The sequence below is a fragment of the Choloepus didactylus genome, chromosome 3 (genome assembly GCF_015220235.1).
Source record: "Choloepus didactylus isolate mChoDid1 chromosome 3, mChoDid1.pri, whole genome shotgun sequence".
In the NCBI taxonomy this organism is placed as follows: domain Eukaryota; kingdom Metazoa; phylum Chordata; class Mammalia; order Pilosa; family Megalonychidae; genus Choloepus; species Choloepus didactylus.
The window spans coordinates 193,897,069-193,920,377 of NC_051309.1; the positions used below are offsets into that span (position 1 = coordinate 193,897,069).

A 23,309-nucleotide genomic window follows, 5' to 3' on the forward strand; every position below is an offset into this window, starting at 1 on the left:
GGAAAGCAATCCTTCTATCCTTTGAAATCTGAGCCAATAAATCCCTGTTGTTAAACCAGCCCATTGAATGGTATTTGCTTTCAGCAGCTAGGAAACTAAAACAATTGTGAATTATTTACATCTGTCCACTAAGACAACAAAGTTGTAGCAAACATTACCTACAGTCAATACACCTCTCAAAGGTAATTACCATTCTGATTTGTATTACCATAGATTAGTTTTGTCTGTTCTTGACTTTAATATAAGTGAAAACATTCAGTAGTTAATCTTTTGTAGCTGGCATTATTTTTTTTTTTTCAAACAACACAATGACTTTGAGAATAATAACTGTTACTGCATGTATGAATAACTCATCCTTTTTTATTAACATTGGGTTACTATAATTAAAGCTGCTATGGATGTTTCAAAAGATATCTTTTGTATTAATTCCTCACTCCTTACCTTTACCCTATCCCCTGGTAATTTCTATTCTAGATTCTGACTCTATGAGTTTACTTATTCAAATTATTTCATATCAGCGAAATCATACAATATTTCCCCTTTTGTGTTTGACTTATTTCACTCAACATGATGTCTTCAGGGTTCATCCATGTTGTTGCATGTGTCAGAATAAGGAGCTAATGTTTAAATTGTACAGAGTTTCTAGTTGGGTTGATCATAAATTTTGGTAATGAATGGTGAATGACAACACTGTGAACATACTTTACACTGAATTAAATATGTGAACATGGTTAAAGGGGGAAACATTAGGTTGTATATATGTTACTAAAATAAAAATTAGAAAAAAATTGGACTGTACAACACAAACTTTGAACACTATTGTAAATGATACACCATAGTTAATAGTACAATTATGAAATGTTCTTTTGCGAATTGTGACAAATGTACCACACTAATGCAAGGAGTTAAAAATATGGTGGTATATGGGTACTCTGTATTCTAAACATGATTTTTCTGTAAACCTACAACATCTCTAATTAAAAAAAAACAATAAAGCTGACATTCTGATCTCAAAAATATGTATATTATATATTATATATATACACACATATACATATATATACATTTTTGGTGGGCTTAACCACTCATTTCTGTTATATACCCAGAAATTGAATTGCTGAGTCATAATATTTCTATATATTCAATTAGATATTGCAAAACAGTTTTTCAAAGTGGGTGAACAAAGTTAAACACTTGCCAGCAATATGTGAGAATTCCATTCATTCTACATCCTTACCAAAATTGGCAATACTCCATTGTTTTAACTGCAGCTACTCTGGGGTAGAATAGTATGTCAATGCAGATTCAGTTTACATTTTTCTCAAGAGCAATGCTCTGAACAACTTTTCATTTGGATTGCCCTTTCCAACAGCCTGTTTTGAGATGTTTGTTTCTTTTCGTTTTCAACCTACTGATTTTTCTATGAAAGCACATTCTGTTATTAATGGATTGGAGCTATTAATAGGTATGATTTCTATCGTACTTTAAATATAGTGTATGGAAAACAATTACAGATAAATATGTTAAATGGATACGCAGAACAGCTCAGTGCCTTCATTAAGTCTTGCAAGTAATAAAAGTGTGTAAAAAAAAAGATGAGGCCCTTAATTTGAAAGGCTCATGGGACTGCTTCTGTGATAAATACGTGCTGGGAAATGGACACAAGGCAAGACTGCCAGGCAAAATTAATGGTGTTTTTGTCCCAGTTGAGTCATAAATATTACCAATTCCTTGCCAATTATTTGAAGTTGGTAAGATAAAGATGGGAAAATCCATAACACGATTAAAGAGCCTTAATTCTTTTCTCTTTTTTTTCCTCCTGTACACTAGATCCTCTTATTTCAGTGTTTTGGATTTTATATTCAAGTTCTGTTTGAGAATAAACTGTGTTTACTTAGGAGAATCCTAATCTAGTATTTCTTTTTTCTGAGATTCAAACTTTTTTGGAGACATGAGAGAACTGGTTAATATAAATATAATAAATATAAATTACCTTAATAATAAAAAGTATGAAAGAGAACATAGACATTTCCTTCTAATGATTTTTCAATTTTGTGAAATTGTAATTTTTCCTCTTATATTCCCCTTCCTCCAACTCATATTTCCAAATTTAAATGTCATCAAGTTTCAAATACTCAATATGTAAGTGATATTATCTACCATAAACTGAAAAAAAAATGTACATAACACTAGGAATACAATAAGAATTAAATGTAATGTTTACCATTAAAGAAAACTTCTCAGGAGTAAAACATGGAAACAACTAATTATGAATCAAATATGATAAGTGGTATAACAATATTTTATAACACCATGCATAAGTGTTATGGTAACAGAAGCTATCATTTTTTTCTATAAGCATAGTGAGAAATATCTACATGTAAGAGATGATATTTGAAATGGCTTTTCAAGGATGAATAAGAACTTACAAGTTAAAGAAAAGGGCAACAGACATTGATGGTAAAGAGAAAAAGATCAGCTCAGAGAAATATAAGAATAAGTAGGAGAAAAAGTATGTAAAAAAAAAGATATCCTAACCTCAGTCCTCATAACTAATAAAATAAATTAAAGAAAAAATAAAATCTCTTCTGTACTGTATCAATGCTTGGAAAGTAGAGGCAAAGAAGAGCCTGACAGTGAAGTTTCTTTACATATTCCTATCTCTTTGTCTATCCATATATCATTAAAAAATGGGTTGAGGTATTTTTAAAATTTTCGAAACAAGAAATGCTTGGCTAAATGTTGTGCATCTCTAAGTGGGGGGGGGGGTGAGGGTTGGGAGAGTGGGGTGGGAACTCAGGAAATAACTTCTACATATTTCTCCTTAATGAAAAGTATATTAGGTCTTTACCTTAGAACAATTCTTGCATTTTCTACCAACTTGTTTCTTTATATATTCTACTAGTTTTGTCTATCCTTAACTTAATGGGATGCTTTCCCATTACAATTACCAAATGTGTCATCATTGTTCACCCTATAAAAATGAGAAATAATTTTTTATAATCATCCTTTATTTGCATTGATTTATTGGCTTGACCATTTACAAATGAACTAAGACTTGTTTACACTGAAATGTTACCTTAAGCAGAAATGTGCATTTTGTCTCTTTCTCTAGGCTAAATCTATTTCAGAGACCTGAAATGGATGGGAAGACATGCTTTGTAATTAGATTGGTGGATTCCACCTGTAATAGTTTTTTTTAAAAACAAACTCTGGCATCTAATGTCCAACATTTATGAGTAAAATACGTAAAGAAAAATAATGAAACTTTTCTTGATTTCCCTTGTTTATTCATTTTACATGGACTGAAGTGTTGATAAAGGATTTTTTATTAGTATTTCTGTTGAGTACATTATAGGAGATAATATACAATACTACAAAAGAATCCAGATGGTTTTCAGGAGATTGTTTTCTACGTTGCACAAAATAAAAGGAAAATTGTAATATTTGGTTAACATGATTGAGAGCTAGTGTACTTAGCCTCATTTGTAATTCTGCTTGTATTCTTCCTTAGGGATGCCGCTAGCTCTTACAATTCCTGTAACTGGATCTGAAAGCATTGATGTCAAAGGTATGCAACTGTGCAAACTGGACAAGAGTGTTCTTTTTTCGGATTGATGCAGCCACATGCTAGGGTGCAAGGCTTTTCGTCCTTGTGCACTGTCCAACCTACAGCAGCCCAGAGACTCTACATGGGATTTGAAAGTCCAGTAGCCAAATATTTGTCATGCATAGGCTCACTCTCTTATGTTATTTTCCTATAGTCACATTTACGTGTGTAAACCCCACAAAGTGAATATATAATATCTCCGTATGTAGGATAATAAACATAGGTTATTTGTAGCTTTTTTATTTGAGAAGGAAATATTTTAGCAATGAGAAGGAAAAAGAACAGAATTGTAATATATAAGAAGTTGCAGGGTTTCAAAAAATAGAAAACTTCTGGTACTGCCAAATATTTCTTCAAAATATTATTTGAGCTCATTTCTTGCAAATACAGTGTCAAAAATTAAAATATATGTATATTTTAAAACAATCTTTTTTAACTGTTGTGCATTAACTTCCCATTTTCTCTCCCATCAGTTCCTGGTAGCCTCTGTTTTCTGTTTCTATGAATTTACAAATTCAAAGTATGTTATATAAATGGAATCATATAGTATTTGTCCATTATGTCTGACATTTCACATAGCATGTTGTTTTCAATGAATATCCATCTTAAAACACTGCTGGGGATTGAGTCTTGTCCCTGCAAAGACATATCCAAGTTCTAACCCCTGGTCTGCTTGGTGTGGGCTCATTTGTGAAAGGGATATTCAAAGGTTCTATTCAGATGAGGCCAAATTCATCAGGGTAAGGCTTGATTCATATGATGTAAGTCCTTATGGTGGAGGAAATTCATACGCAGCCAACCAGAAGAAATCAGAAGCCAGAAGTAGGTGAAGCCAAGACAGTGAGAGATTGCCGTGTGATAGTGTTGCCACCACCAGGATGCTACCCACTTTAGAGAAAGCATGATCTTGCCAACACCTTGATTTTGGACTTCCAGCTCCCAAAACCATGAGCCAATAAATTCCTGTTGTGTAATCCAGCTTCTTCTGTAGTATTTTTCATAGCAGCTCTGGCATACTAAAACAAGCATGTATGAGAACTTAAATCCTTTTAATGGCAGAATACTGTTTCATTCATTGTATGTATATGCCACACTTTTTAAATTTATTCACCTGGAGATGGTCACTTGTTTGTTTCCACCATTATGCTATAAACATTATTATGTAGCATTTTATAAGTAAAAAAGAATCGCTTACTTATGAAATCCATGACTTCTCCCATCACTTTTGGGTTCAGAAGAAGTACCACACAACCATCTATGGAAACTTGCTTCCCCAGGAGCAGCATTGTGAGGTGGTTACACAACAAAGAATGTTGAACAGTTGTCTCCTGGGGTGAGCCTTGACAAATAAGACATAGAATATGGGAAGATCAATTTCACATCCTTCCTTCCCCCAACAGGCTATTCTGAGGCTAGCAATTCCTCAAGTCTGTCTGGAAATTATACAGCAGGAGCAAGGAATCTGACTGTTCTTAAGATCTGTGGACAACTCAGTAGCACATCATCTTACATTACATTTGCTTTTCTTCTTTTCTACCCCAGACCCCTTTTTCCTTCACTCTTATTGCCCTGAAATTACATTGTCTAATAAAACCATAATATACAGCTCTGTCTCAGGCTCTGTTTTCTAGAATCATGGTCTCAGATAGAAAGTAAGCCTATGAACAGAAATATCAGCTACCTTGGCTAAAATGGTTTAGAGTAGTGTTTGACTTTTTAATACAGAAATTATGATTGATAACCTACCCACAGAATGTTAAATGAAAATTCTTGAAATCTACATTTTAGTTTAAGTGAATTAAAGGAATATGGTAACCTATTTTTAAAATGATGCAGTGATGTAGAAAGGTGGCAAATATTAAGGCCAAAAAAAAAACCAAAAAAACAAAAAAAAACCCGCAACTTGAATAATTACTGTTCTGATTTGCTGATGCTGCTGGAATGCAAAACACAGAAATGGATTGGCTGTTAACAAGGAGCTTTATTTGGGTTCAAAATTACAGTGTAAGGACATAAATTGTCCAAGGTAAGGCATGAAAAATAGGGTACCTTCAGTGAAGGATGGCTGATGGTGTCCAGAAAACCTCTGTTAGCTCAGAAGGCACATGGCTGGCATCTGCTTGTTCCAAGGTTGCGTTTCAAATTGGTGATCTCCAAAAGGTCTCTAGGCTTAGCTTCTTGGGGCAAACTCTGGGATAGTATCTCCAAAGCATCAGCAAAAGTCTGCTTTCAATGGTCATCTCCAAAATAATTTTCCAAGCTGCAGCTTCTCTCCAAAATGTCATTCACAGCTGTTCTGAGTTCCTTCTGTTTGTCAGCTCTTTTATATGGCTCCAGTAATTTAATTCAGACCCACCCTAAATGGGTGGAGTAACACATCCATGGAAATAATCCAATCAAACGTCATTCCCACAGTTGATTGAGTCACATCTCCATGGAAACAGTCAATAGGTTCCAAACTAATGAACACTAAGTCGTCTGCTCCCACAAGATTGCATCAAAGAACATGGTGTTTGGGGGACATAATACATCCACACTCTCACAATTACCAAATAGCACTTTTATTCATGTGACTATATTTAATTCAAGAAAAAAAGATCATCCTTCATTAAAATAAAAACATAAAAACCTTAAATATTTAATAGGGTTCCAAGATTCTTCAAATTTTAACATTAAAGCATGCTGAAGATTGAGAATAAATGAAGTCACACTGAAATGGAAATATCTTTAGAAAGCACATTTTTGTAGATGTCATGAATTTTAGGGTACTAATTCTGGCTAACGTGGTAGGTATTTTTTGGTATTTGTATCAATCTGAAATACTAATAATTCCTTAAGAATTTACACAATATGTTTTTGCAAAACCTGTTAAATCATAAATGTCCCATGACTGAGTATATAAGCTTGAAGCTAAGCACAAGCCATTTCGGTATGATGTGTTGAATATTACTTATGGAATGGTTGTTGGTGGAATAATAGGAAAACACAAGAATCTGGAACAGAATATAATATACAAATGTAGTGAAGATGTTTCTTTATAAATGATAATTAAAGATGCAGACTAATCAATAATTGCACAATGTTTTAAGGATTATGGGAAAAAACTATTAAACAATTGGAATATTAGGAAGCTGGCAAAGGTAATAGAAGGAAAACAATGAAAGTAACATAATTTAAATTCAAAATAAACCATTGTTTTGAACTTGCTTTGGATAAATTTAAATGCTTTGGAGTGTTCAATATGCTGATTTATATTTTCCATTTCCTAAAAGTTTTAAACTTTGGAAATAGTAAAGGTTAATTTGATAAGAAAATGGCCAATTTTATTACTAGTTTAACTGTTAGAATTTTTTCCTGGTCTGTTAGTACAGATGAAATTCTATTTTAAGAAGATAAAAAAAGAGTTATCTGGTTGCCTGCAAATCAATTTAATGGAAAGGATAAACAAATGCCAAAATGTAGTTTGTTAAATTACATGAAAAAAAGGGATATACATATGTGTGTGTGTATATATATATATATATATATATATATATATATATACACACACACATATATATTCCCCCAAATTTTATTACAAATATATATGATTTTCACAGACCATGAAAGAATAATCTGTTGCTTACATTTATATATGAATACTGAAGTAAAGAATCAAGTTGCCTAAATATTTTAATAAATTATTTAATAAATTATTGATGTATTTAAATTACATAGTCATTTAATAAATATTTATTGAGCATCTACTCTGCACCAGGAACAAGTTTACATATATATATACATTCAATATATATATACATATATATATACTGAAGAATCAATAGTGAGTTAAATTGGATGCCATTTTATATACACCTATGATAACTTAAGAAATCAATGTTTTGAGTAAGTGAAGAAATGAATAAAATGATAATTGAGAATAAAAAGAACAGGTGGCTACCTTTTTATTTGCAATTAAATGCTTTCACAATTATCTCTAAATGAAGCTTTCCATTTAACATTTGCCACAAGAAAGGAAGAATGAGAACTTAAGCAATTCACTTGTAGATCACATGTGCTCTAATTAGTGGTTCTCTTTATGAACTAAAAATGAAGAGTCCCTGAATTTGGTAATTTAAGGAGACTTTCCATATGGACTGGTATAACTATATGTCAGCTCTTTTCTTATTCCTTGAGATTCAGCTTACTCCTAAGCATCAGTCATTATGCTACCACTTCTATAAAACATCTCTGGTACAACTGTGTCTTTAATATTAATTTTCTCCTCTGTGACAAGATTCATAAAGATCTAGTAAATATGAGAGATTTCCTCTCAACTTCACTCCCAATTTGCTCAATGAGTTGCATATTTCTCTCCTGTCTACACACCATTCATTTTGTGGGTGTGGGAAAGAGGTGAATGTGATGCAGATCTTAATTCATTTTGTGGCTCATCCTGCACTCATCAAAACTATAACTTTAGAAAGTTATACAGGTAGAGTATTCCTTATGAAGATTTGGAGAAAACTAACTACAATGAAACATGTGACAGAAGAAATTTGAAATAGCATACTAGTACGAATATTTCATTTTCTACCACCAGCAGCAAAACTGTTCATAACTAAAACCCCTTATTCACAATGCTGAGATCCAAAACTCTCCAAAATCCAAGTTTCTTAGTACTATACTGATTTAGGGATAAAACCTGATGTAACAGGAAATTAGGCTGTTTTTAATCTTTATTTATAAGAGTTTGTAGAATATTTACACATTTATGTACATAAATATCGATTTGGTTGATTATGGTGAGCTCTCCCAAATCAAGTTTGGTTTGTTATGCAATATATGACAAATTAATATAATATCATCTAAAAACTTGTTATATTCTGAATTGCCAAGCAAAGTTGACCCCAAGGACTTTTAACCCCAGGGCATTAAGGACACACATACAACCACATGTCTCCGAATTATCTCCTAAGCCTTGACTATTATTTTTAAAATTCTTGTCTGTCTTTTGATAACACATACAGTCAGAAGAAAATTTTGCACTCCTCTGAACAATATATTTAACCAAATCTGATTTACTCATTTGAGAATAGTGTGTGGGGATGTCAGTGGGCTATCACATGGTGGTTTTGACGTTAAAATTCCAGAAAGACAACACAATACAAGATGGTGAGGAGCAGAAGATGAGCAAGACTTGTCTCTCAAAGCCTTACTGAATGATTCTTATTAGATAAGGTTTCTAAAATTGAAGTTCTGTTCCAGTCTCTTTAGCAATATGAACATATTCTAAACGGAGTATAAATCCTGATAGACATATTCTGAGACACATGATAATCAGAATGACAAATGCCAAAGATAAAGAGAGAATTATGAAAGCAGCAAGAGAAAAGTGATTCATCACATATGATATGTTACTGGTAAGAGGATAAATTAAATATTTATAATGGAATCAAATTGAGAGTTAAGAAATAGAACCTCATATCTATGGCCAATTGCTTTTTGACAAGTCTGACAAGTCCAATGAATTGTGAAAGAATAGTCTCTTCAACAAATGGTGCTTCGAGAACTGGATGTCCATATACAAAAATATGAAGGAGGAGACTTGTCTAACAACATATAAAAAACTAACTTGAAACATACCAAAGACTTAAATATAAGAACCAGGACTATAAGACACCTATAAGAAAATGTAGAGAAGCATCTTCAGGATCTTGTGTTAGGCATTGGTTTCTTAAACTTTACACCTAAAGCACAAGCAACAAAAGAAACAAATAGATAAATGGGACATCATCAAAATTAAAAACTTTCACGTCTCAAAGGACATTATCATGAAATTGAAAAGACAACCTACTCAATGGGAGAAAATAGTTGAAAATCACATATCCAATCAGGGTTTAATATTCAGAATATATAAAGAAACCTTGCAACTCAACAACAAAGAGACAAAACATAGTTAAAAAATGGACAAAAGACTTGAATGGACATTTCTCCAAAGAGGATGTACAAATGACTAAAACACACATGATAAGATGCTCAACATCACTAGCTACCAGGGAAATGCAAATCAAAACCACAATGAGATACCATTTCACACACACTAGAATGGCTACTTAAAAAAAAAAAAAATGGAACTCCCAAGTGTTGGAATGGATGTGGAGAAATAAGAACACTCATTCATTGCGGGGGGAATGCAAAATGATGCAGCCACTGTGGAAGACAGTCTAACAGTTTCTTAGAAAGCTAAGTATAGAATTACCATATGACCTGGCAATTCCTCTACTAGGTATATACTCAAAAGAATTGAAAGCAGGGACTCGAACAGATAACTGCACACTGATGTTCATAGTGGCGTTATTCACAACCGCCAAGAGATGGAAGCAACCCAAGTGCCCATCAACTTTTGAATGTATAAACAAAATATGGAATACACATAAAATGGGATATTATTCAGTGTTAAACGACTGAGTTTCTGGTTGATGCAACAACATGGTTGAACCTTGAAGGTATCATGCAGAGGGAAATAAGCCAGGCAAAAAAGGACAAATATTGTGTTATCTTATTAATATGAACTAATTTGAAGAAACAGACTCATAGAGTTAGAATCCATATCATGGAATACCAGGGGTGGGGTTAGAGGTAGGGAATGAGGAATCAATGCTTAATTTGTATTGAATTTCTATTTGGATTGATTATAAGTTTTTGGAAAAGGATGATGGTGATGGAAGCACAAAATTGTGAGTAGAATTAACAGCACTGAATTGTATATGTGACTGGTTAAATTAGGAAATTTTATCTCATATGTATGTTGGTAGAATAACCATTAGATGATAAAATTTAGGACTGTACAACACAGTGAACCCTGTTGTAAATGGACTACAGTTAATAGTATAATTATACAAATGTTCTTTCATGAATTATCATGAATGTTCCACACTAATACCAGGTGTAAATAATAGGGTGGAATATGGGAAAAATGCACCCTAATGGAAACTATGGACTATAGTAAATAGTTCAATAATAATATTCTTTCATCAGTTGTAAAGAAGGTACCACACTAATTCAAAGTGTTAATAATAGGGAGGGTTATATAGGGACACTGTATTTTTTACATAATTTTTCTGTAAACCTACAACCTTTATAATTAAAAAAATGACAAATTACATTTCCTGGAAGAAATAGTAAAATCATTAAATGACTTATGGTCTTTTAAAGGTTTATTCCTTTAAAGAAAATAAAATGAATGCAAAATAGGATATTTAACTGAGTACAAGAAGCTCTCTAGTCAAGACAAAATGGCCAATTTATCAGCATGGGGGACAGGTCAGTAATAATAGAAAACAAGCTATTGAAATAATTGAACAAGACAGACCTTATTTAATTAATGTGAATAATTAATATAAATTAAAATAGATTATGTTAGCAACTACTACTGGAAATGAAACAGAATTAGTGATCATTAAGCCATTGTGCTAATTCACCATTTATTTATACTTAATTTGTTGCAACTAACAGCAACTAAATTTGTAATGTTACAAATGTGTAATAATGTTGGAATTTTTTTTTCTTATTTTTAAGGAAATACCTGTGAGTGAAATGCAAGTAGGAAATTTATCATTTATTTCTCTCATAAATAAACCTATTGTATAGGTTTTCTATTTTTATGTATTTTTTAAATTTAAGTATCATACTATATATGATCCACTCTCAGGTCACTAAATCAGACAATACCAATACACTAACAGCCCCAGTGTCATCAACCCAGTGATGCCCTCTCTTTTCTCCTCGAAAATAACTACTAGTCTGTATGGTTGCAAAAAGACTTCAAAGCTAAATTTTTATAAGTATTTCTACTTAAAACCCACCCATATTCGATTAGTAATGATCAGCTCAGAAACACTGAAAAAAGGATACATTTAATGAAATTAATAAATAGAAATAAAATAAATGAGGAAAAGTATAATATAAAATTAGCTAAAATTTAAGGGAAACACTGAAATTTTACATGAGATTTTTTTTTAAAAGTACTCTGTATTGATATGTAACTGGTTTTTAGTAACTTTCCAGAGTAAGCAATTTGTTCACCCACAAATAAGTCAAACAAAAACACAAAGTCTCATGGCATAAAACAGGATTTATATAGATACCTCAATCATTGCTTATACATTGATAGTCACGATTCAGAGAAGAGACTAAATCAAGCCTGCAACACTTCATTTCTGTAATAAACACACAGTTTCATTAACAACCATGACTTTCTCAGGAAATATCCTAAAAGCTATTACCAGTTTTAATGGGGTTATTTTTTCTAGAAATAATTATGTATAAAATGTTTAAGATGTTTAGAATTGAGTGAAATAAAATATAGAATTTTAATTAGAAAATTAGTGAATAATATCCTTATTGAAATAGTCACGAATAAGAAACTCTAGAGTATGCTAGGATTCATTATTTGACAAATAATTTGAGCCAGAGTTGGATTTCAAGGAAAAGGTCATCTAAATCTGGATTAGGTTAAAAGGTATATCTTAAAGAGTGTGATGGGTCTGAGATTCTATCCTACTTTAAAACTAAAACCTTCATTTGTCACAGTTTCAAAGAGTCTGACAGAATAAACAAGACTTAAGTCAGAGGTAAAGAACTTTATTACCCCTGGCACAGAAGGCAGCATGAGCTTCAGGTTCACATTGGTTTCTGTAGGCCTAAAATTCCCATGGAGACATTGGGCAGGTGGCCCAGTGGATCAATGGATGCTACACTCACAGCGGTTTTGTGTCACAGCTGAGGAAACTCAAGTTCAGGAATTTTCTTTTTTTTTTTTAATGGAAGCTGCTAACAGAACTGTCCAACCTTTGCCCTGGAGGGAGAGATTATGTTATTATCCAGGTCAGGAAACAAATCTGTTGTCACAGAAAGAGACAGAATTTCTTTCTTCCAAGGTTATTTCTTACACAATCATTCTTGGAAAGAGCTTGGAACAAAAGATGATACAAGATGCAAAGAAATACCACAGAGAATTATTGCCCCACATAATGGAGCCTGGCAATTTTTAGATAGAATACCACAAAGTTAGCGGTATTAAATGATTACAAATTCATTTACTATTTTTAATAAGCCAAGAAAAATATTAGGGCATATATTGATAGAAATTGTTTTTTTATAAACCATATTTATTTTCACACAAGTACAATTATTGACATCTAAACAGTATTACTATGATATTTTGAAGAATATATTTCAGCAAAACCAATGACTTCAGTAATCTTTCTGGTGATATTTAGCACTTAAGATGTTAAATGTGCAATTTAAAAAAAATTGAGCCTCACCATAAAAAATTAAACCCAAGTTCAATACATGTGTATATACAGGAAAGCAGATGCATTATCTTAACTATCAAAAATTGGTGTGTGCTAATTGCATGGAACTTTGAATAGGAAGTGAGATAAATTAGGTTAGTATAGGCTGGAGTGAAATAGTGACACATCCCAGAGTAATTTGGGCAGTTAATACAAAATATATTTACAGCCTCCCCCTCCCCAGCCCTGAGGATCTGGGGGAAGGTGTGGATGTGTTGGACAGCCTCACCTGGACTGGTGTTGATGTTGTCACAAACATTGGGACTGGCGGTTTGATGTGCTGAGCCCTCGAGCATGGGACTTGCCTTTTTGAAGCTCATTACCACAAAGGAGAGTCTAAACTTGCATGTAATGGTGCCTAAGAGTCTCCCCCTGAGTACCTCTTTGTTGCTCAGATGTGGCTGTCTCTCTCTCTAACTGAGACATCTCGACAGGTGAACTCGCTGCCCTCCCCTCTACGTGGGACCCGACTCCCAGGGTTGTAAATCTCCCTGGCAATGCAGAATATGACTCCTGGGGATGAATGTGGACCCGGCATCGTGGGACTGAGAGTATCTTCTTGACCAAAAAGGGGATGCAAAATGAGACGAAATAGTTTCAGTGGCTAAGAGATTCCAAATGGAGTCGAGAGGTCACTCTGGTGGACATTCTTATGCACTATATAGATAACACCTCTTAGGCTTTAATGTATTGGAATAGCTAGAAGTAAATACCTGAAATTATCAAACTCCAACCCAGCAGTCTGGACTCCTGAAGACAATTATATAATAATGTAGATTACAAGGGGTGACAGTGTGATTGTGAAGACCTTGTGGTTCACACCCCCTTTATCTAGTGTATGGAAAAGTGGAGGAATGGGGATAAAAACTAAAGGACAAATGGGGTGGGATGGGGGGATGATTTGGGTGTTCTTTTTTCACTTTTATTTTTTATTCTTGTTCTGGTTCTTTCTGATGTAAGGAAGATGTTCAGAGATAGATTGTGGTGATGAACGCATAACTATGTTATCATCCTGTGGATAGTGGATTGTATACCATGGATAATTGTATGGTGTGTGGGTGTATTTCAATAAAACTGAATTTAATAAAAAAAAAAAAAATGGTGTGTGCTGCCTTGGCATCCATCTTACTTTGGCTAAGCTACTTGCCTCAACACTGACATTTGGCCTAAATAATAAACAGGTTTCCACCCATGGGCCATCCCCACCATAGACACAACTCCACAGAACCCACAGCTGCCTGCACATGATAAGCTAGCCATCCTCAGTGCCCTTGGACCTCCAATCCCTTTCCCTTTTCATGTGCATTTGCTTTAAACTAACCCATCCTTGGCTCCTGCAGGAGATCTTCTAACCTCCACTCCTGGGTCCCACTCCCTCTGCTTGTATGCTCCCCATGCACTCATTGAGCCACCCAAGCTAACTGTGCTTCCCATGGACTGTTCATAGCACCCCTCTCTTTCTGGGACCTGTGAGCAAAAAACTGTCTTTTCTCATGCATTATGGCCTCAGTTTCCCATTGTGTCACACCTCCAACCATATCTAAACTTAAAATCTAATTAACTAATATTGAAACACACATACACACACATATGTAATCAGGAGAGCTACAGGCCAGGAGAGTGAAAAACACATTTTCCCAAAGTGCACTCATTTCCTTTATATAAATCAGAAAATTAGAGACTATGGGTAAAACTAGAGAACACATTGTTTCTTGAAGTATTTTTGTAGTGTTTTAAGTAGTGGCATGTTTGAAGTAGGGATAGTCCATTCAATGATGAGCCCATTGCTGTGTTGTAAACACATAAATTTACATTCACTGTAAAGTAGTCTTTAATTTTCTCTAAGGGCATTTGGGTAAATTTTTTTCTCATCAGATTCTGTATTACATTAAATCAGGGTGAACAAACTACAATCCAGAGGCCACATCTGGTCTGCCACCTACGTTTGTGCAGTCCACAGCTAAAAATGTTGTGGTGGTTTGAAGCTGTATGTACCCCAGAAAAACATACTCTTTAATCCATTCCTGTGGGTGTGAACCCATCAAGTAGGCTCACTTGCTGAGGTTACTTCAGTTAGGGTGTGATCCTTCTCATTCAGGGTGAGTCTTAATCCTCTAACTAGAGTCCTTTATAAGTTGAATGAAAAGATTATATATATATTCAGAGAGAGAGCGAGCGAGAGAGAGCACACGCCATGGAAGCAAGAAGCTGAAATCCATGAAACCTGGAAGAGAAGGGAGAAACCAGCAAATGCAATCTTGTGCCTTGTCATGTGGCAGAGGAGCCAAGGATCACCAGCCGCTAGTCTTTAGGAAGAAAGCATAGCCTTGATGATGCCATGATTTGGACATTTTCTCAGACTCTAACTGTCAGCAAATAAATTCCCATTGTTGAAGCCAAACCATTACAGCTTGGAACAGCCAGGAAACTAAACACACATTTTTCATTATTTTAATGGTTGAAAAAAATCAAAAGAAGAATAACGTCTTATAAAATGCAATATCTATATGAAATACAAATTTTGGTGTCCAAGTTTTATGGAATACCATCATGCTCATTTTTTTACATATTGTCTGTGGCTACTTTTGTGCTACAATGGCAGAGTTGAGTAGTTATGACAGAAACAGATTGTCCTTGCAATGCCAAAAATATTTACTGTCTGGCCCTTTACAGAAAACATTTGTCTGTCCTTGCCCTAAAATTTGTAACTGCTAAAGAGATATGAAGACTTGTGTCAATATAGTTCATAAGAAATTTTACATGCACTTTATAATAAAATATCTTTTGTAAAAATGTTTTCACACAACTGACAATATAACACAGCCAGAAAGTGATGTAAATTGTTTTATTCATGAATCCCATTAATAAACTGAAAAGTAATCCAACGGAAATATAGAAAATATACAAAAGTCTATGGAACACGACATTTAGAAAACCATAAAATAATAAATGTGGTGCCTTAGTTTCATTGCTAGGAGAAGTATTGGGCCTCATGGTTTATTAAAATGATAAATGAAAGCTACTGAATAGACGGTTTGGGCTACAATCTAAATTTTATCTCAATAACTGAAATAGCAGAAGAAAAGAAGAGAAGTGAGAAGTATAAAACATTTTTAAAATGTTTATAAAGCACATTATATATCTTGGATTTTAAACATATTATCAATTACAGCCCATTCTTCCATCATCTATGTTTTCCCTTTTAATTGTGTCTAGAAATTGAATACATAATATATTGAGAAATCCTTGGGTGATTTTTATCTAAAAATCATATAAAAATTGTATCAAGAAATTGTTACCATACTGGAAAAAAGAAGATTTGCTACAAATTCTCCCATTAATAAGTACATTCAAGTATTAGTAAACACTTCTACCTTTTAGGGAAAGAGAATCCATGAGTTTTGTAATTTATCAGTCACAGGTAGGAATGACATAGAAATATACATCTTTGAAGTGAGATTTGAATAAAGGGGAAAGTATAGTTTAATGAATGATAAAGTCATTTTTTTGTATTTTAAAAATTTAAATTAAAAAAATAGCTATAAGGGGTATTAGAAAACAACTAATTCATCAAATTATCATTATGGAAGTGAAGGAACTGAAGATTGGAGGTAAGAGTGGGAGAATCAGAATCCAGTCTTTCTGACATTTTTCTCCTATGTAGGCTGTCATCAAATTTGACCACAATTTTGTGTATCTTCGGTTTTGCAAAACTGCTTTTTTCATAAAACAAGAATTTAATTACATTATTACTTTATCAGTTTTTCTTTACCAGCTACTTCAACTTTAACTTTATTGGTGAAAGTTTACCCATTTGTATAAGTAAATATTAGAATAGAATGACTATATGTCCAAATCATTGCATGAATTATGTCACCTTACCAGTAAATAAAACATGTGTCAATAGAATTTCCACTAATAGAATTCTGTGGGGTCGCTTTCCTTGTTTAAATGGCTCAACTTTGTGATTGGTGTTAAAAAATAATAAAATCACACATTAGTTATGGAGCAAAATGCAGGACAAAATTCTTGACCTTTTCTCCAAAGTTCAAAACTAAAAATGAGAATTGTTTTTTTCCTTGAATGACAAAAAATTTAATTATCAATCAAAATGAATATTACTACAGTGTAGAAAAGAAATTATTGAATGATGACTTGACCGTCAGATTCTGTTGCTTCATCTGATCATGGTTGAAATGATTTGTATGATTTCATATTACATCATGCTTAAAAACTTTGGATAACTTTTGAGTGGCAAAGTTTCAAAATATTGCATATAATTAGTCATGTGGTGTAATATATTTTAAAATACATTCTTCACTGAAATAGTATGTAAATCACATTAAATTGCCCAAGAGGAATAAAACCCAAACAATGCCTGTTAGTTTATCCATATGATGCTGTTATTCTCATATTCAAAAACTCTTTTGCTGTTTTGAAACATTAAGACTTTAGATGTCATGAAGCCATTACGTTTCCACAATTGCCCAGTTGTTTAGTGCTGTGATCACTGTCGTGTGTGTGTGTGTGTGTGTGTGTGTTGGGGCGGGGAGGCAATTGCCCACTCTAGCAGCATTCCATTCTGCTTTGCTTCTCAAATTTATTCCACGCAAACTAAGAAACTAAGAAAAAACAATTATAATTGGTAGGATAAAATAAACTAATCCATCTCAGTTACTTATTTACTTTTAGAAGGGTTATGATTTCTTTTCCAAAGACAATTAACAGAGAGATTATACAATATTTTAATTACCATATAGCAGGGCAATATTCTGTACTTAGCCAAATCATGCCTTCAATAAACTTAGGGATGTGCATATCCAAAAATAATATTCATTCTCAAAATCATAAGGGCAAGTTTTCTGTGGTCTGAGTGACAGTGGACTAGAATTAGTGAAATGGTAAAAGCAAATGATTTGCCAACTTTTTTTTTTTAAAGTGATTTAGACAGAAGTCTTGTCTATCCCAAGCATGGTATCTATTATGTGTTTAAAGGCCATGATTATTTCAAAAATAGGCCTTTGAAGAAACCAAGTAATTAGTCCAGTGCAGCTGGTATAAACATTACTGGCACAGATACTGGTATGATAAAAAACTTGGCAAAGTATTTTATAAGCAACACTCCAGAGCATGTCAAACAAATTAAGCACCTACATATTTTTTTAGAACCTAAGAAAATGTACATAGAGGACACCCAGTTTTGATCCTACATTTTAAAAACTCCAAAGAACAAAAAGAGCACTGCAACAGTACTACATTTTTGTTTACACAAAAGTTATACTGCATTTTAAATACTAGAATTTCACTGTTTTGTGCTCAATCCAGATTATTTCCTCTGAAAAACATGAAGGAACTCAATTATTTTCCTGAGTTACTGTTAGTTTTCTTTTCTCTGTGTTTTTGAAATACACATACTTATTTTCAAATTTGTTTTTCTCCATTTAAATTGTATTGTGAAATATATCACACATACTAAAGATGTTACAAAATATGTACACACTTTAAAGAGTAACTATAAAGGGAACCCTTGTGTACACTCTAACAAATAAGAAATAGAATACTAAATGAAGCTTAGAGACCCTATGTGTGTCTTGATCACATTGTTTTCTCTGCTTTCCTGTGTAACTGTGATCCTGAATTTTGTGATTTATTCCCTTGCTTTATTTTATAGCTTTATCCTATCTACATGTTGCTTAAAAATACACATTATTTTGCCTTTTCCAAAAATAACAATATTGTTTAAGTTTATAAAGTTCAAAAAGCAAAATTTCTGTTTATGTAAATACCCCCTATTTTTCTGTAATTTGCATTTCCTGTTAAATAAGATATATTTTATACTCATCCATAATGAAGCTTGCAGCTGCAGATAACACACTTTTCAGTGTATATTCAATCATCAAAATGCAACATAATATATTTATTCACCCCATATTTTATTTATAATTTCTTACTTCTTTACTAAAAAAACAATATTTTTAGTTTTTCAAAAGACTACATTTGTATTTATCTGTTTAATTTCTTCTTTCTTCTAGTTGCTTAGGGTTTATTCTGCTCTTCTTTTCATAACTTCTTAAAATGAAACTTAGCTTATTAAGTTTTAGCCATTCCTATTTTCAAAATAAGTATTTAATATATACAACTACATACATACATATATTCAAAGCAATATATACATATACATGCACTATAGCATGTTTGTATGTATGGGTGTGTGTGTGTGTGTTCAATTAGCACTTTAGCTTCAATCCAAACTTTCTACATGTATTTATGTTGGTTTTCATTGTAAATGTTTTCTAAATACAATTATACTTTCTTGAATAATATATATGATTTTATAATGTTCTAAATTTTAAAAATATTTTAGGGGTCAATATTTGATTTTACTGATTTAAAGCTGAATTGCAATGTGGTAAGTTGAATATAAATTGATGTTAAGGCTTAATCATATTTTTTTTTTTTAAATTATACTCCCTGTGCATATTCCACTAGTGTTTGGTGCAGAATTCTATAATTTGTCCCTAAGAACATGCCAGCTAATTTTTTTCTTCAATGTGTTTTACTCAGTGATTTTTATATTTACTCAATTAATCAATTACTCAGAGAAGGTTGTTAAATTTCACACTTTTTGTTAATTTCTCCATATATTGAACTTTTGCATTGCAAAACTTGTCAGTATATTCTTCTCAGGACTGTTGCTGATATTTGCAGATCCTGAGCAAAGTAGCCATATACCATATTTAAATGGTAAAAATTTATAAATTTAACTAATAAACTGTTATACTGTATGTGTTTTAATCCTTCCGTCTTGACAGATACTACATTCTTAAAAATGACCTGGAAGGCCAGACACATATTTATGATTATTGGACTCCTTGAAGTTTCTTGCAGGAAAGAGTCAGTGTGGGGAGGGCCATATTGTATCCTCCAGCTGATCTCTGTCCTCTTTTCATCATTAGCTCCACATCCCTAGTGAGTCTCCTATTGACCCCTGTAGACACCACAGCTTCATTCAGACTCCAGTTCCCACCTTCATCATGGTGTACCCTTCAGAGGTTGAACTGGCAAAAAAGCCATCTATCCTTGTAAGAACAGCATTATATGTGGCCATGAACTCTGTTTGGACACAATCTCCTGGTCCAGTGGGCTCCTCCTCCAATAGAGAACAGTTCATTGGCAGAGAAAGACCAGAAAAGGCTCCTTAAGAGTGCAAGCACCAGGCCAGTTTCTATTCTTGTTTTAAGTTCCAATCATATTACTGGTTTTATGATTTATACATGTTTAAAATTGTTTATCATCCTGGTAAGTAAAATACCTTGAATTATACAGTGAAATGTTAGCCCATCTAATGATTTTTGCCTTCCCATTTACAATGGCTGCCATGAATAAAACTATCCATATCTTTTTAATTAAAAATTGCCTAGACCATCTTTTCATGTTTCTCATGCAAACAGCATGTTTTAGATATATTTTATAACTTACCTAGATAATTTAGTCCATTTACATTATTATGATTACTGTTATTTGAAATTACGTCTAAAAATTTATTATAGGAACTATTTGGCACCTCTTCCCTTTTCATCCTTAGATGACTTTTTTAAGGTAACTTTTAAAAAAATTGTTTGATTTTCACTTTTCTCCTCTTGTTTGCATGTTACATACTTTACGTGCAATTCTTTTCTGTGCACCATTTTTGTGTGTACTAAACATTATCTAATGTTCATCACTTTTTATCTATTCCCCCCAAACCTGCAGATCTTAATGCTAGATTATTTTGCCTTTAATGTGTTTCCATCAGATTCTTCTGGTATATTGTGCAGTTTATGTTTTATAAAAATCTATTTTATTATGTTTCTATATGATATTTCAATTTTGGTAGAATTTCTCAATCTTGTCATCTATAGTTTTGAAAAAGTTATTTAGGTATTTTGATATCCATATCTAGAAACCCCAATATACTTACATTCTTAGTTTCATTTCTGGTATTTTTTTATTGTTGTTGTTTTTCCCATTTAGTTTTCCATTATTTGTTGTCATCCCCCAGCATGCTTAGTAATTTTGTTTAATGCTGGGAATTAAGTAATAATATTGCAGAGAGTCTCTGCACAAAGTTTTGTCTTCCTGACACTGGTTCTTTTGGCAGTCAGTTTGACAAAGTAAACATTACTTTATCCAGGCAATTTTATTGTGTTCAATTTGTTTCAATCTTCCTGAAACCTGTTCTATTCTGGTTTTTCCTTCCATAGAGGATGGAGTCATTTTGGGGTCTTAACCCAAAACCTATTGTTCCGGTTTGCTAATGCTGCCATTATGCAAAATACCAGAAATGGATTGGCTTCTATAAAGGGGGTTTTTTGGTTACAAAGCTACAGTCTGAAGGTCATGAAAATGTCCAAATTAAGACATCAACACAAGTATACCTTCAACGAAGGAAGGCCAATGGTGTGTGGAAAACCTCTGTTAGCTGGGAAGGCACATGGATGGCATCTGCTCATCCTGAATTATGTTTCAGCTCCTCTCTCAGCTACTGTGCATTCTTCAAAATGTTGCTCTTGGGGCTTTTTGCCTTCTCTTAGTTTCCCTGGAACAAAGTGTCAGCAAAAGTCTGCCTTCAATGACCATCTCCAAAATGTCTCTCTTGGCTGCTCTCCAAACTGTCCCTCTCAGCTGCTCTGAGGTCTTTGTGTTTGTGAGCTCTTTCATAGGATTCCAGTGATTAAATCAAGACCTACCCCAAATGAGAGTGGTCTATATCACCACGGAAATAACTTAATCAAACTTTTCACCCACAGTTGATTGAGTCACATCTCCATGGAAACACTCAAAGGATCCCAAACTAATCAACACTAATACATTTGCCACCCTCAAGAATGCATTAAAGAATATGGCTTCTGGCACGACATAATATCTCCAAACTAGCACACATATTTATCTCTATTTAGCAGGCACTGAATTCTGTCTCTGTCTCCTAGTTCCCTTGAAGTTGCTTGGTTTCCTGTCTCTTCACTGAAGGCCACTATCCAGCTGGCTGATCTCTTGGCAGGCTTAGTGTAGAAATCAGTCGATGCCTCAAAGAGGAAACATGGCACCAAATATCAGGTTCATCTTTCTGTGATTCTTCTTCCTACAGAATTTTAACTTCTCCATTCTTTACTTTTTTTGTAGCCATGAATTCTAACATTTTGGCTCTTTGAGGCAATGAAAACACTAAATTGATTCCTGCTTGGACTCTTGATCTCACTCTTCTAACAAATCATTAAAGGCTTCAAGTGAAACATCAACCTAGGGTTCAAAACTGTGCCCCTTTCATCTCACGGACATCTTTTCCATTCAAATTCTGGGATTTTAACATTTAAAAACAACTTTTTAAAATAATTAACATCTTCATCTTGTATTTATGTTTGTGTATATCTAGAAGTAAACATTTAAATTGATAGTTTTCTGATTAGTTAGAGATCATTCTGGAAAAAATGCAAAAATAATGCCTTGCCATACTCCACTGATTTTTATATGATTATTTTTAAATAATAAAATAAGCTCTTTATAATTCCATTATTTTTGAAAAAAGTTAAAAAACTTGCCATTATGTTATCTAGCACTATCAAATTTACATTCACATTCCATGAATCTCTATTTGCTCCATTTTATATTACAGTAAACACACAGAATATGTGGTTATCCAATAGTTTCCTTTAGGTTATTTTAGTAAGCCATTGTCTGCTCTGTTTTAGGTCTAATAATACAGAAACACATAGATAGAGGTATGCAACCCTGTCATAACAAAGTTTAGTAGTAGGTTACTCTGGATGTGGAGATAGCCTGGTATAAAAAGCAGCAGCACCTCTAGCCAGCCCTTCTTGTGACTGCTCATGTGGAATGCTGGGATGCATTTAGTAGCTGCATCCAACCCTTAAATCTTTTTCATGTCTCTCCTATATTCAATAATAAATAAAAGTGCTACAAGCTTTAGTATGAGTCATCCTTCTTGCCAACCTTACAACCTATTTCAGTTCTGTCATAGAATATTTACTATAGTTTGCTGGTTGACAAGAACAACCTCGTGGTTTATTTTGGCGTAGAGAACAAAGGAGATATGACACAGAAGTTGTTTCAGTGATAAGCTCTGTGGAACTTTGACTTTGAATTTGATAATTGACAAACTAATTGTGGAATTCTACTAAGTGCCTGGCTCTTTTCTGGCTGATGGGAAATTGGCAGTAAACAAAACAGACAACAACATCTGCCCATTCAGATCTGATATTCCAGTAGGGGGAAGACAAATAATAAGCAAAATAAATAAGTAAATTATACATTAGGTAATGAATGTGGTTTAAAAAATATACAGAAAAATGGGGTAAAGAGGG

At 33.2% G+C, this 23,309-nt stretch overlaps 1 protein-coding gene across 1 annotated transcript in view; it reads left to right on the top strand.

The window, feature by feature from the left end:
* Positions 1 to 3,516: 3,516 nt before the first annotated feature.
* LOC119530605 (eukaryotic translation initiation factor 2 subunit 1-like) overlaps positions 3,517 to 23,309 on the top strand; it is a 190,234-nt gene continuing 170,441 nt past the window's right edge. The window contains exon 1 of the mRNA XM_037831522.1: positions 3,517 to 3,571. Within this exon, the coding sequence (XP_037687450.1) occupies positions 3,517 to 3,571 (55 nt within the window). The remainder of the gene's footprint in view (positions 3,572 to 23,309) is intronic.